Here is a 15820-nt window from a genome sequence, read left to right as displayed (position 1 = left end):
CGATTTTGATGAATTTTTGTTTTTAAAAACAGATGTTTCAGAGCTTTGCAGATTTGGGTTGCTCCAAAATTTTGATCTTTCTCAACTACTATCTGAATTACCCAAATGTAACCATGGTGAAATATTCAGTGTATCAACAAACACCGATGAAATAAGTTCAGATGTAGATTTTGATCCTAAGGATTTTCGGTGTGACACTGAGAATGATCAAAATCGTATAGTGAAATTTGTATATCTAATTAAGTAGTGTAGTCAAGCAAAGTATATTCATTGTAAAAATCAATATTTTTGTCAAAATGTTTGAGTACAATTGAGTGAATTTAGGTATTTGAGCGATTGAAATTGTGAATTAAAGAACTGTTTGAAGAAACGTAATTAAATTGTAGAGTGAAATCTTTTGGATATAAGAAATAATTCAAATAAATTACTTCATAGAACCACTTTTATGGTGTGTTTTTCAGATTCAATACCTATCTCATTCAGTCCATAAGACCATAGGGAGACTATCTCAACTATTACTTCATAAAAGTACCTTATCTTTTAAATCTTATTTTTAACTTATACCCTGTTATTTCCTGGACATTGGTAGGGCAGCCCAGCTTGTGATGGAGAACGAACACATACCTAGAAGGACCTATCAAACAGTAAAGAGGAAAACCATTTAAGGGCCATATCCATACGTTTTAGAACCTCTTGTTGCAGATAAATGATAAGTATTCGGAACATAATTTCAAGGTGTTATGCCTTTCAGGTTGATACGCTAATACCATAATTGATGCTGGATGAGATGCCAAGTGTACTGTTCCATCTCCATAGACTCACCAGCACCAAGGGATTTTGAGCAGGCTGTTCATTGGAGTTGGCTTGCAAAGGAAAAGTGTACTTTGTGAATTGTATACCTGTCAAGGTGATGAACGTTAATGAAAGAACATTATCATGAACCAAGTGTCTAGTCAAGAAACTCTTGGCTAGGTGTGTTAGCTGTGGCTTAGTGGTAGTATTCTTGCCCATGAATCAAAAGGTTGTGGGCTCAAGTCCCACTCCAGGAAATTGAGCACATAATCCTGGCTGATCCTCAGCATTGGGTTGAAGAGCACTGCACTGTCGCAAGTCCCGTCTTTTGGGCGAGATGTTAAATTGAGACTGGGTTTGCATTCTCAAGTGTGCATAAAAGGTTCCGTGGCACTATTTCAAGGAAAAACAGACAAATTCTCCCCAGTGCTCTGGTCAATATTTATGTCTCAACCAGCATCACTTAAAAACCTGGTGATGATCGTATTGCTGTTTGTGGAACTGTGTGCAAATTAGCTGCCACATTTCCAATCATAACAATAACTACACTTCAGAAGTGCTTCATTGGTGGCAAAGTTCTTGGAGAAGAACTGGGCTTGAGAATAGTGTATATAAATGCAAGTCTTTCCTTCTTTCTTTGCAAAATTCCCTCCCCTGGATCAAACATACAGCATTTTGTCTACATCTACACCAGCCATGCTGAGGGCTGAGAGATAGATAGGGACTGTCAATTAGAGTGAGTTTTGTGCCATGTCCTTGTTCAGGAAACTTTCATCCATTAGTCCAGGTGACATTGGAGAGCTGAAAGATCATTGTATTGTCTGATTCCCAATACGAGGCTCTTCTGATAAATACTGACTGGCGGTAACCAACAGAATTCTGGATGAAAGGTAGAATATCCAATGGCACAATTTAGCTTGGATTACAACTTTTCTGACCAGCTTCCTCTTATAACCATAGGCACCGTAATCTAAGAACATAAGAACATAAGAAATAGGAGCAGGAGTAGGTCATCTAGCCCTTCGAGCCTGCCCCGCCATTCAATAAGATCATGGCTGATCTGAAGTGGATCAGTTCCACTTACCCCGTAACCCCTAATTCCCATACCGATCAGGAATCCATCTATCCGTGATTTAAACATATTCAACGAGGTAGCCTCCACCACTTCAGTGGGCAGTGAATTCCAGAGATTCACCACCCTCAGAGAAGAAGTTCCTCCTCAACTCTGTCCTAAACTGACCCCCCTTTATTTTGAGGCTGTGCCCTCTAGTTCTAGTTTCCTTTCTAAGTGGAAAGAGTCTCTCCATCTCTACCCTATCCAGCCCCTTCATTATCTTATAGGTCTCTATAAGATCCCCCCTCAGCCTTCTAAATTCCAGCGAATACAAACCCAATCTGCTCAGTCTCTCCTCATAATCAACACCCCTCATCTCCATAACAACGATGGACCCCTTTGGGCAAAACAAAGTCCACCTATTTTCCCTTCATGCTCCAACCTTTTCGATCTTTAGATTAGCATACCCTGACATTTAAACCCAGAATGAGAATTCGCCTGGATCAATTTCGTTAATTAATTTCATAATCTTCAAAACCTCGATCGTCACAAAGTCTCTTCTTTTGCAGAAACAAAATCCATCTTTCTTAACCTTTCTACATAATTTAAATTTCTGATGTCCCAAACCAGATATGTTCCTCACTCATTCCTATCTGGGTTAATAAGAACACCTCACAATTAGCTGACAAAACTGCAGGTGGGATTCCTGCAGCACAAGTAAATTTATGTATTTATATTCAATCTCTCAGTTAATACTCTACCCGATTTAGCATTTCATTTTCCTTTTGTTTAAACAAACTCAATCTCTGAATGTTTAGATTAATCCACTATCTATACTACATTGCTTACTTCAGGGTTCAAGTCCTGGCATAGAGCTTCAACTCTCAGCCATCTACCAATTTAGTTAAACTGTCACTTAGACCTAGATGGCAGAGCAAACTGGTGAGTTGAATGATCTTAACTTTTCAAATGCTCATTCAAACATTAAAAGAAGTTTTTCCATTCCTACAAGCTCATAAATCAATTGAGGTTGACTCAAGATTGCAAAAACTTTCAGTAATGAATTTCCTTTGCACTTCATGGAACATGGGCAGCCTTTCCATCATTTCCTTCTGTCATTGCAGGAAATTACATTGATAAAAAATTGCCTCATTGTTTGAAGGCTGGCATTTTGTAGCATTTAATGTCCAAAAGCGAAAAAACATAGGATTTAACTCAGTGAAGAACATGACTCATTAACAAAGGCAAAACTCTAAAAGTTAGCAAAATGATCTGAATAGGTAACCTATATGTTCTCTTTACAGGTTCTGCATTTTCCTGTATATTCTATTTTTACAAAGGTCCAGTTAAAGACACCTCACAGAAACATTACGAGGCAGGAGGCGGCCATTTGGCCATCCTATCTACATCAGCACTTTAAATGAGCTATTCAGTGTCATTCTCCTGCCTTCTCCCCAAATTTTGCTTCTTCTTCCCTCTGCTCCTGCGCTTCCTTTATATTATTTTGTCTCTCCATGTTCTTGCTACATAAATTATTCAATCCACAGGTCTGTGAATTGAACTTCACCTGCTACCTTTCCATCCAGTACAACTTGTCCATTATTCTCCTCACAGTTCACAATGCTTTCAAATTTCATATCATATGCAAACTTTGAAATTGTGGGCCTTACACCAAGAACTAGGTCACTAAAATAGATCAGGAAAAACAAGGATTCCTGAGGAACTCCACTAAAAACCTTTCTGCAACTCAGAAAATATCCATTAACCACTACTCTGTATCCTGTCACTCAGCCAATTTTGTATCCCTGTTGTTACTGTCCCTTTTATCCCATCAACTTTGCTCACAAGTCTGTTGTGCAGTACTGTATCAAATACTTCTTGGAGATCCATGTACACCATATCAACAGCAGTGCCCTTATCAAACCTCTGTTGGCTCTTCAAAAAAAACTCCAGCAAGTTAGTTAAACACAATTTTCCCTGAAGAAATCCATGCTGGTTTTTCTTAATTAACCTACATTTGCCCACTGGACGATTAATTTTGTCCTGAATTGTTTCGGGAAATTTCCCCACCACAGAAGTTAAATCTACTGGTTTGTCATTGTTGGGCTTATCTTTACATCCTTTTTTGAACAAGGGTGTAATGTTTACAATTCTGTATTTTCAAAGAAAAATTGGCAATTTGGCAAACTTCACTCAGAATATTAAATGAAGTGAAATTAAGTGTGATTCAATTAAAATTAAGTGCAATATACTCGCATGGTGCACAGTGGTTAGCACTGCTGTCACACAGCTTCAGGGGACATGGGTTTGATTCCCGGCTTGGGTGACTGTCTGTGTGGAGTTTGCACATTCTCCCCGTGTCTGTGTGGGTTTTCTCCAGGTGCTCTGATTTCCTCCCACAGTCCAAAGATGTGTGGGTTAGGTTGATTGGCCATGCTAAATTGCCCTTTAGCGTCAGGGGGATTAACAGGGTAAATATGTGGAGTTGCGGGGATAGGGCCTGAATGGGATTGCTGACGGTGCAGTCTCAATGGGCCAAATGGCCTCCTTCTGCACTGTAGGGATTCTATGATTTCTAAATAAACATAAGCCAGATAAAAAAAGTGCAAGTTTACATTTGTTAGCTACTCAAACTGAAGTCATCTCCAGGACACAGTGTGGTCATCGGTAATATGATCCCCAAGCAACATTTCATTTACCTTGATGATGCTGCATCGCCATCTTGGCCATCCCCTCTGGGACGCTGAACAGTTCGCCCAATCACAGATGGTCGAGGACTAGTGCTTCTGGGAGAGGGATTTTGGGAAATGTTTGTCCCCCGTGTTTCCTGGGAATAAGCCACCGAAGAATTCTGGGAAACTAAATCTAAAGACCAAAAGAGAGAGAAACAAAATTCTTATTATTTGGTAATTTTGCGTAGGGATTACATTCTTGCATTGATGTAAATGCAAGGCCTTTTAAAAAAAAGTTGCTTTTAATGAGGATAACCGGATACACGTTTGTAAAAGACAAATCCTCCCTCGATCGGATGATTACTTAAACGGTGAATGTTTGCTTGGAGATGTCTAGTTGCAAACCTGCGGAGGCCCAGCTCATCAAATTATTATTCCTAATTCTTTGTTCTGATACAGGATCAGTTTTACACTTGCTTGTCCTACCAGTTGACCCGCATGATCCCCTTCAAGACCAAATTTCTCTACTATCAGCCTTGCCGGGCTCCATCATCCAGCTGAAAGTCTCAATTGGCTGAATGAATTTAGTCACTCGTCAGGCAAATTCAAATGTCCTTCAGGTACACTCTAGATCTTTCAAGGTCGCAATGCTAAAGTAATCAGTTAGATGATCAAAGGTAAAAAATAGGCTGTTTTGTTAGCAGGGCTCACTTAAAACCTCCTTATACTGGAGAGAAATAAAAGATAAGCAGGAATAATAACATCATGATTCTAGGAGACTTTAATTACTTGGGGACGGGGAAGAAATATAAGGAAATAAGCAATACGTCTGCAAGCCTACAAAGAGATGGATGTTATTAAACTAGTCAGAGCAATGGAAAAGAAGTAGATGAATTAAATTAAAGCACATGGTAGTGCATGTAATGTGTTTGGATTTAATTTAAAATTGAGAGGAAGGTTAGTGTAAAAATAAGGGCAGTTCTCGTGTCACTGTCCTCGTTAGCCGGAATGGCGTGAACTCATGCCCAATTCCGCATACACATCCTCAATTATGCAACAGCAAGCGCCTCTCCAAATCATCTATTGGGTCAGGAGCTGACCGCCTTCAGCTGGTGGGTTCAAAAGTCCTAGCACCATATTTAAACGTCAATCCAGCGCATTCATATCACTCTTTCCAGCCTACCTGTCACCAGGAGACTGGTCAACATGGCATCCAGCCACAAGCAAAAGGCTACCTCGCCTTTTGAGAAAGAAGGCAGCACTCCATTTCAGCCAGTAAGCCCTCGACACCTTGATTTGAGGAGGGCGGGCACAGAGGCAAGTCCTCTACTCAAGGGATGGCTTCAGGAAGTACCTGAATGTCACTTCTCAGGCCAGGGAAGCTGCCATCACCTTCAAAGCCACTGGCAGGGGGAAGCCTCAAAGCCCTTGTGGCATCAGGGATTCACAAAGAATGAGGTATATGTGATATACGAGGTCCCTGGACAATTACGGCCATGCCCAGCACTGCCTCGCACTCTTTCGTAAGAAGGAGAATCGAAGATAAACTCTCGATGTGGCGAGTCATCTCCACTGTCTGGGTCTCTCCTTCTCATCCTTCTGTTCATACTCAGGTTCCCAATGGCCATAGTCCCTAGGCGCCTCCTCCATTGATTGAGCACTCTGAGTAAAGCAGCATTGAGCCATGGATCCATTAGTCCTGTTGTCTTCTTTCAAAGTACCAAAGACAACAATAGTTATAGGGTACAGAAAGGGAAGTTGTGATTGAGACACCTATGGGAGATGTGGGGCTGCAGAGTTTTGAGTGCCTTGATCACATTGTGCCTGATGCAGCCTTACCCCTGAGACACTAGCACACACAGAGGTGAGCAACATTCCATTCTAGAGATATGACATCCAGGGTCCAGTAGGGGTGATAAGGTGTGAATGAAATGATTAAACCAATATATCTCTGCACTTCACTCTTTGAAGTGACATACTTTGAAGGGCGGCACGGTGGCACAGTAGTTAGCACTGCTGCCTCACAGCATCAGGGACCCGGGTTCAATTCTGGCCTTGGGGGACTGTCTGTGTGCAGTCTATACAATCTTCTGTCTGCATGGGTTTCCTCCGGATGCTTTGGTTTCCTCCCACAGTCAAAAGATGTGCAGATTACGTTAATTGGCCATGTTAAATTGTCCCTTAGTGTCCCAAGATGCGTCAGGTAGCGAGATTAGGGAGTAAATACGTGGGGTTACAGGGATAGGGCCTAGGTAAAATGCTCTATCAGAAAGTCAGTGGAGACGCAATGGGCAAAATGATCTCCTTCTGCACTATAGGATTTGATGAAATACCAATGATCTTTGAGTTGCTCGTATCATCACGAGTGGTATGGCAGATTTGATGTGCCCTTCATTATTGCCCTCACTCGCCACGGCTGCATTCCGAACCTATACTCTTTCGATGACCCCATGCTCACCCCACAATTGTTGCACTTAATACCACCCACTTTGCTCCTCCATCCATAAGATCTCTTTGACCTAACCAATCTTTTGGGTGGGTTTGGGGGTGTGGGGTGGAAGGAGTTGCGGGGGGAGCAGAAATATGATAGTGAGCCCTGATCTGTCCCATTCCCCACCCTCCCTTGGCTGCTACCTGGTGCACCAGGTCTTCCCACCCAATAGCCAGCCAGCCAGATTCTCAAAATGGGAAATGGAGTTCAGAAACTTTAATTAGATCCCACAGGTAAAATTTGGTAGGATTTCCTGACAACCCTTTATTCCCATTTCCCCAGCCACTACACTTCCTTCCCATTCCCTCCCCACCTCCCCGTGAACAAATCAGGGCCAATAAGTGGTTCACTTACCTTGTTTTGCAGAAAAGAAGCTGGGATCCCTGTGAAAGTTCAGTCTACTTTGTAAATAGGTGGACAGTTGGGTCAGACAACTTACAGCTTGCAGTGCTAAATACTGTGTTCCATCTCTGCCAAATGCCAATTTTGTCAACAAAAGAAGATTCTAAAAGTGAAAGAAAGTTATTCATGATTAGCAGAACTGAATGAAAAAGTAAGAGTCTCCCAAATGGATCAACAAATATATGTGACCAGAAATTTCTCAGGTTCAATTCACCATTTGTCTGTCTTAACCAATGAGCAAGGGTAACAGTAGAGATGTTACACTGGTTTCTGATTCGGTAAGGAACAGCTCACACATGAATAATTAATATGTCAATAGGTAGGAGATTGCAACCCACCCAACAGGCAAAGCAGCATCATTTGGTGCCAAATTCTCCATCAACAGTCTAGGAGTTACAATTGACCAGAAATTTAACTAGACTAGCTATAAACACTATTTATAAGGGCAAGTCAGAGGCTGGGAATTGTTTTGCAAGCAACTCATGTCTGATTCCCCAAAGCCTGTCCGCCATCTACAAGGCAAAGTCAGGAGTGTGATGGAATACCCTTACTTGCCTGGATGAGTACAGCCCCGACATGCAAGAAACTTGACACCATCCAAGACAAAGCAGCCCACTTGATCGACACCCCACCACCTTATACGCATTCACTCCTGCAACACCATAGCTACTTGTATACCATCTACAAGATGCACTCTCGCAATTTGCAAAGCTCATTCAACAGTACTATCCAAACCGGTGACCTCTACCACCAGTCTCAGTTTGTTTGGGTTTAATCTCAGTTTCTTTGGGTTTAATCTCAGTTTGTTTGGGTTTAATCTCAGTTTGTTTGGGTTTAATCTCAGTTTGTTTGGGTTTAATCTCAGTTTGTTTGGGTTTAATCTCAGTTTAGAGTCTCCCACCCTCCCCCCTCCTCTAACCTTAAAAAAAGTGAGAGCAGGTAAGCATTTTTTTTCTCTCTTTCGTTTCTTATTAAGGGAAGTTAGCAGGGATGTCAGTGCAGGCAGTGCAATGTTCCTCCTGTGGGATGTTTGAGGTGAGGGACACCAGTAGTGTCCCAGCTGAGTACACATTCAGGAAGTGCATCTAATTCCAGCTCCTTGAAGACCATGTTAGGGATCTGGAGCTGAATGAACTTCGGATCATTCGGGAGGCAGAGATGGTCATAGATAGAAGCTTCAGGGATGTAGTTACTCTGAAGAATGAAGATAGATGGGTGACGGTGAGAGGGGCTGGGAGGAAGCAGTCAGTGCAGGGATCCCCTGTGGTCATTCCCCTCGGCAACAAGTATACCGCTTTGGATACTGTTGAGGGGGACGACCTACCAGTGGTAAGCCGCGGTGACCGGATCTCCAGCACTGAGTCCGTCCCTGTGGCTCAGAAGGGAAGGGGGGAGAGCAGGAGAGCAATAGTTATTGGGAACTCGATAATTAGAGGAACAGATAGGAGATTCTGTGGCAGCGAAAGAGACTCATGGATGGTATGTTGCCTCCCGGGTGCCAGGGTCCGTGACGTCTCGGACTGTGTTTTCAGGATCCTCTTCGGGGGGGGTTTAAACTAATTTGTCAGGGGGATGGGAAAACGAGCTGTAGTCCAGAAGCCAGTGTTGAGTGTAGTGAGGTACTGAGGAGGGTATCAAGGTCGCGGGGTGTACTGGAAGACAGGAAGGTGGGTTGAAGTGTGTCTACTTCAATGCAAGGAGTATCCGGAATAAGGTAGGTGAACTTGGAGCGTGGATTGGTACTTGGGACTACGATGTTGTGGCCATTATGGAGACATGGTTAGGACAGGGACAGGAATGGTTGTTGGAAGTTCTGGGGTATAGATGTTTCAGTAAGAGTAGGGAAGGTGGTAAAAGAGGTGGAGGAATAGCATTGTTAATCAAAGATAGTTTAACGGCTGCTGAAAGGCAGTTCGAGGGAGATGTGCCTACTGAGGTAATATGGGCTGAAGTTAGAAATAGGACAGGAGGGGGCACGTTGTTGGGGGTTTTCTATAGGCCCCCAAATAGTAATAGAGATGTGGAGGAAGAAATTGCAAAGCAGATTATGGATAGGTGTGGAGGTCACAGGGTAGTTGTCATGGGTGACTTTAACTTTCCAAATATTGATTGGAACCTTTATACATCGAATAGTTCGGATGGGGCAGTTTTTGTACAGTATGTGCAGGAGGGTTTCCTGACAGAATATGTGGATAAGCTGCCAAGAGGTGGGGCCACATTGGACTTGGTACTGGGTAATGAACCGGGCCAAGTGTTAGATTAGGTTGTGGGAGAGCACTTTGGAGATAGTAACCACAATTCGGTGTCTTTCATTATTGCAATGGAGAGGGATAGGGCCTTACGGCAGGGCAAGGTTTATAATTGGGGGAGGGGTAATTATGATGCAATTCGGCAAAAATTAGGGAGCATAAGATGGGAACAGAAACTGTCAGGGAAAGGCATAAATGAAAAGTGGAGCTTGTTCAAGGAACAAATACTGCGTGTCAACCAATAATTGGGCGGGGATCCTGGATTCAGGATTCAATCCTGGACCGGGGAGCGGCGCGGGCTTGAAGGGCCGAAGGGCCTGTTCCTGTGCTGTATTGTTCTTTGTTCTTTGTTCTTTCTTTGTGTCCTTGATAGGCATGTCCCTGTCAGGCAGGGAGGAAATGGCCGAGTGAGGGAACCATGGTTCACAAAAGAGGTTGAATGTCTTGTCAAGAGGAAAAAGGAAGCATATGTAAGGATGAGAAAACAAGCTTCAGTTGGGTTGCTTAAGGGTTACAAGGTAGCAAGGAATGAACTAAAAAAAGGGCTTAGGAGAGCTAGGAGGGGGCATGAGAAGTCCTTGGCGGGTCGGATCAAGGAAAACCCCAAGGCTTTTTACTCTTATGTGAGAAATAAAAGAATGACCAGGGTGAGGTTAGGGCCGGTCAAGGATAGTAGTGGGAACTTGAAGAGATAGGAGAGGCGATGAATGAATACTTTTCTTCAGTGTTCACCAAGGAGAAGAACCATGTTTTTGAGGATAAGAGTGGGATACAGGCTGATAGGCTGGAGGAGGTAGATGTTCTGAGGGAAGGTGTTTTAGCAATTTTGAAAAACCTGAGGGTCGATAAGTCCCCTGGGCCAGATGGAATATATCCTCGGATTCTTTGGGAGGCAAGGGATGAGATTGCAGAGCCTTTGATCTTTGGGTCCTCACTGTCCACGGGGATAGTGCCAGAGGACTGGAGAGTGGCGAATATTGTTCCTCTGTTCAAGAAAGGAAATAGGAATGACCCTGGTAATTATGGGCCGGTTAGTCTTACTTCGGTGGTCGGTAGGTTAATGGAAAAGGTCCTGAGTGATAGGATTCATGACTATTTGGAAAGATGCAGCTTAATCCGTGATAGTCAGCACGGATTCGTGAAGGGCAAGTCTTGCCTCACAAATTTGATTGAATTCTTTGAGGAGGTAACTAAGTGTGTAGATGAAGGTAGAGCAGTTGATGTCGTATACATGGATTTTAGTAAGGCATTTGATAAGGTTCCCCATGGTAGGCTCATGAAGAAAGTAAGGAGGTGTGGGATAGAGGGAAATTTGGCCGATTGGATAAATAACTGGCTATCTCATAGAAGACAGAGGATGGTGGTGGATGGAAAATTTTCAGACTGGAGACCAGTTACCAACGGTGTACCACAGGGATCAGTGCTGGGTCCTCTGCTATTTGTGATTTTTATCAATGACTTGGAGGAGGGGGCTGAAAGGTGGGTCAGTAAATTTGCTGATGACACCAAGATTGGTGGAGTAGTGGATGAGGTGGAGGGCTGTTGTAGGCTGCAAAGAGACATTGATAGGATGCAGAGCTGGGCCGAAAAATGGCAGATGGAGTTTAACACTGATAAGTGCGAGGTGATTCATTTTGGGAGGACAAATTTGAATGCGGATTACAGGGTCAATGGCAGGGTTCTGAGGAATGTGGAGGAACAGAGAGATCTTGGGGTTCATATCCACAGGTATCTGAAGGTTGCCACTCAAGTGGATAGAGCCGTGAAGAAGGCCTATAGTGTGTTAGCGTTTATTAACAGGGGGTTTGAGTTTAAGAGCCGTGGGGTTATGCTGCAACTGTACAGGACCTTGGTGAGACCACATTTGGAATATTGTGTGCAGTTCTGGTCACCTCACTATGAGAAGGATGTGGAAGCATTGGAGAGAGTGCAGAGGAGATTTACCAGGATGCTGCCTGGTTTGGAGGGTAGGTCTTATGAGGAAAGGTAGAGGGAGCTGTGGCTTTTCTCTTTGGAGCGGAGGAGGATGAGGGGCGACTTAATAGAGGTTTATAAGATGATAAGGGGGATAGATAGAGTGGACGTTTAGAGACTATTTCCTCAGGTGAATGTAGCTGTTACTAGGGGGCATAACTATAAGGTTCATGGTGGGAGATATAGGAGGGATGTCCGAGTTAGTTTCTTTACTCAGAGTGATTGGGGTGTGGAATGGACTGCCTGCTGCGATAGTGGAGTCGGACACTTTAGGAACTTTCAAGCGATTATTGGATAGGCACATGGAGCACACCAGGATGATAGGAAGTGGGATAGCTTGATCTTGGTTTCAGACAAAGCTCGGCACAACATCAAGGGCTGAAGGGCCTGTACTGTGCTGTACTGTTCTATGTTCTACATGCGTAGGTTAGAGGGATTAGCGGGTAAATATGTAGGGATATGGGGGTAGGGCCTGGGTGGGGTTGTGGTTGGTGCAGACTCGATGGGCCAAATGGCCTCTTTCTGCACTGTAGGGTTTCTATGATTCTAAGAAGAACAAGGGCAGCAGTTGCATGGGAACACCAATGTCTGCAAATTCCCTTCAAAGTCACAGGCAATCCAACTTGGAAATGAATAACCATTCCTTTATTATTGCTGGATAAAAATGGTGGAATTCCCTAACTGCACGCTGAGTATACCTACACCACATGAATGCAGCAGTTTGAGAAGGTGGTTCACCACCGCCATTTGAAGTGCAATTAGCGATGGTCAAAAAAATGCTGACATTGCCAGCAAAGCCCACATCACAAAGTAATTTAAAAAAAGCTAGTCAAATAAAGCTGACAACTGGCCAATATCCAATTATGATTCAAATTCAAAGTTAAAAGGATCTGAAATGATCATAGAATCCTACAGTCCAGAAGGCGGCCATTTGGCCCATCGAGTCTGCAACGAATACAATCCCACCCAGGCCCTATCCTCATAACTCCATGCATTTATCCCAGCTAGACCCCTGACACTAAGGAGCAATTTAGCATGGCAAATCAACCTAACCCGCACATCTTTGGATCGTGGGAGGAAACTGGAGCACCTGGAGGAAACCCACGCAGACACAGGGGAGAATGTGCAGACTCTGCACAGACAGTGACTCAAGCCAGGAATCGAACCCGGGTCCCTGGAGTGGAGAGGCAGCAGTGCTAACCACTGTGATCATCTCAACTCCACCTAAATTTTGTGCCAAATTCCATAAAAGTTTAATTTAGGCATGCTATTAAGCTTCCTTATCTCACTAACTGTACACAATGAAAAATCTCTTCCAAATACAATAAAAATAAATCTAAGAGCTGCTGATAGGCTTAGTTAAAAAATTGATTCATGGTGAGATTCATAATGCTAACCTTCACATCTTGCCCTTTTCCTTTACCAGCCTACAAATCTGTCTTGCTGAAGCAAATAGCAGGTGGCAATGTTCAATGTACCAGAAAAGGATAATCATGAAAAACAATGCATATTTTATGCTGTCTTCGAACTAGATTTGACAGTTTGTCTCCATAGATAAAAAATGACACTGCACTCTTATGCTATCGTACCAAGTGAGGCAGTTTAATACTTATCCTTTGTTTGCTGAATTAACCACAAGCTTGGAGTTGCTTTTCAAGATTAAAAAAGCAAAACCCTGTCGACAAGGAAATTTAGCATCTGGTCCTTCTCAACATAATTAGCTTTTAATTTCGGAGAAAACAGTTTTCATTCACTATGAATTACAGTTATCAACAGAGCACATATTTTTAAACAGAGGGCTCATTTCTAAGCAACATCACACGGCATCTTCTCTGGTACATTAATACATTTTTTAAAAATGTCTTCAGGTTGTGAGTGGCACCAATAAGCTCACACTTATTATCTACCCATAAACGTGAAGATAGTGGGATGCCTTCTTGCTTCATAGTAACTACTTTTATTTACTTCAGAAGACAACAAGAGTCAACACCGTAGTGTGAGATTAGAGTTGCACAGGCCAGGTAGGAGTCTCAGGTTCCATTCCCTCAAGGATAATGAAACAATTGGATTTTTATGACAATCCAGCAGCTTTCATGGTTATTTTCTGTAGACCTAGCCTGAATTCAATTTCACAACCTGTCATGGTATAGTTTCAACTGAAGAGCTCTGGACTGCTGTTACTATTAACCACATTTTACCAATAAAGTTTTGGCTTTTCTATCATAGAATCTACAGTGCAGAAGGAGGCCATTGGCCCATCGAGCCTGAACCGGCAACAATCCCACCCAGATCTTGATACTAAGGGGAAATTTAGCATGGCCAATCAACCCAACCCACACATCTTCTCAATGGAGAACCTAAAAGTTCAATAGAAAACAGTTCATTCTTACAGGACCAAGGAGGATCCCAAACACAGGATCAACAATTAACATATGATGAAGCGTTTCTTACCTGTACAATCTTTGGGCGCTGAAGGAAGATTTCAGCTGGAAAATCCTGCAGGATAACATTCTGTAGAAGCTCGCAGGTATTGCGAACTAAGGTGCGATTGCTGCTTTCCAGAGAACTATTTTTAAAAATGTAACATTTACTTTTTCACTTTTTTCCCCATAACATTTTCTGAGTTTGGGTAAATGGTCCAAGAAATGCATACACAACAAGAGCAGTATTCTGTAGAAGCTAAAATCTATTTTTGCAGATACCCGCAAAACTTAGTTTAGCTGCACACTGATTTATCCTCAGGTGGAATGTGTCTATCCTGGTTTTAAATTGATTTATTAGTGTCACAAGTCAACTTACATTAATACTGCAATAATGTAACTATGAAAATCTCCTAGTCGCCACACTCTACGACATCCGTTCGGATACACTGAGGGAGAATTTAGCATGGCCAATGCACCTAACCAGCACATCTTTCGGACTGTGGGAGGAAACTGGAGCACCAGAGGAAACGCACGCAGACATGGGGAGAACGTGCAGACTCCGCACAGTCAGTGACCCAAGCCAGAAATTGAACCCGGGTCCCTGGCGCTGTGAGGCAGCAGTGCTAACCACTACACCACCATGCCACCGCCTGGTTTACAGAAGACCAAAGATAGAAACATATTCTGTTTCAATTCACATGTAGGAGAATAACAATCTAGCAATAGGCTGTGTGGAGGAGAAGAATCCTGACAGCAATGTTTAGGTTCCACCCTATTAGGATGACATGCGCGTGTATATACACACGCTAGCCAATTTCTGCACATTAATAGGATATAGAATGATTCACACACTCATTCCCACAAACAGAAGCCTCTTTACTCCTCTGGTAAAGAAACCTTGTGCATCACAAAATGAGAGACAACGAATGTACAAATTTTAATTTACTGAAATGCAAGGACATCTTCACAGTTGGTGCAATATTCGGAATGTTGTCACCATATTGGAAAGTTCTGGCCTCAGCGAAGTAATTGCAGCAGGAATAGCCACTTTGAAAAATTTTCACAAAGCTTGCTGCATTTCCAATGAGGCAAGACCACATTGGCGGAGATAATCTTATATATCATAATATTATATATCATTTTTCTTCAATTCTCTCCTGCCAATTTTTAAAAATTCATTCGTGGGACATGGGCATCGCTGGCTGACCAGCATTTATTGCCCATTCCAAGTTGCCCTTGACAAGGTGGTGGTGAGCTGCCTTCTTGATAACTGAGTGGCTTGTTCGATCACTTCAATGGGCAGTTGAGAGTCAACCACATTGTTGTGGCTCTGGAGTCACTGTCGACCAGACAAGGTTAGGACAACAGATTTCCTTCCTTCAAGGACATTAGTAACATTTATTGCCTTAATTGTTACTTGGATTCAGTGGGATTTACTGATAACTCCTGCCAGCCAAGGAGGCAATACCACAGGGTTCACCACAACTTAAGAGGCTAAAAACAAATAATGGTGGTCAGGATGAGGTGAGCTGATCAGGATTAGATAATCTAGGAGAAAATATTTAACCCAAACATGCACCTTTATGGGATGAAGCACTTCTTTCAGCTTTCAGAAGACATTTGCAAAAATGGATACAAATGCTGTTTTCCATTTATTTCACATTTCTGAATTTGTATTTTTTAGATGAAGATAATGTGGAACAACATAATGTGTTATTTCAAATCATACCATTTTGGATCATTAATGCACCGCAAGGATTAAT

At 42.7% G+C, this 15820-nt stretch overlaps 1 protein-coding gene across 1 annotated transcript in view; it reads right to left on the bottom strand.

The window, feature by feature from the left end:
• rttn (rotatin) overlaps positions 1-15820 on the bottom strand; it is a 224289-nt gene that overhangs the window by 195109 nt on the left and 13360 nt on the right. The window contains exons 6-8 of the mRNA XM_078217148.1: positions 14086-14200; positions 7364-7514; positions 4546-4711 (exon numbers count right to left, since the gene is read on the bottom strand). Of these exons, the coding sequence (XP_078073274.1) occupies positions 4546-4711; positions 7364-7514; positions 14086-14200 (432 nt within the window). The remainder of the gene's footprint in view (positions 1-4545; positions 4712-7363; positions 7515-14085; positions 14201-15820) is intronic.

The sequence above is a fragment of the Mustelus asterias genome, chromosome 7, assembly GCF_964213995.1.
Source record: "Mustelus asterias chromosome 7, sMusAst1.hap1.1, whole genome shotgun sequence".
NCBI classification, from domain to species: Eukaryota; Metazoa; Chordata; class Chondrichthyes; order Carcharhiniformes; family Triakidae; genus Mustelus; species Mustelus asterias.
This window is presented reverse-complemented; position numbering and strand designations above follow the sequence as displayed.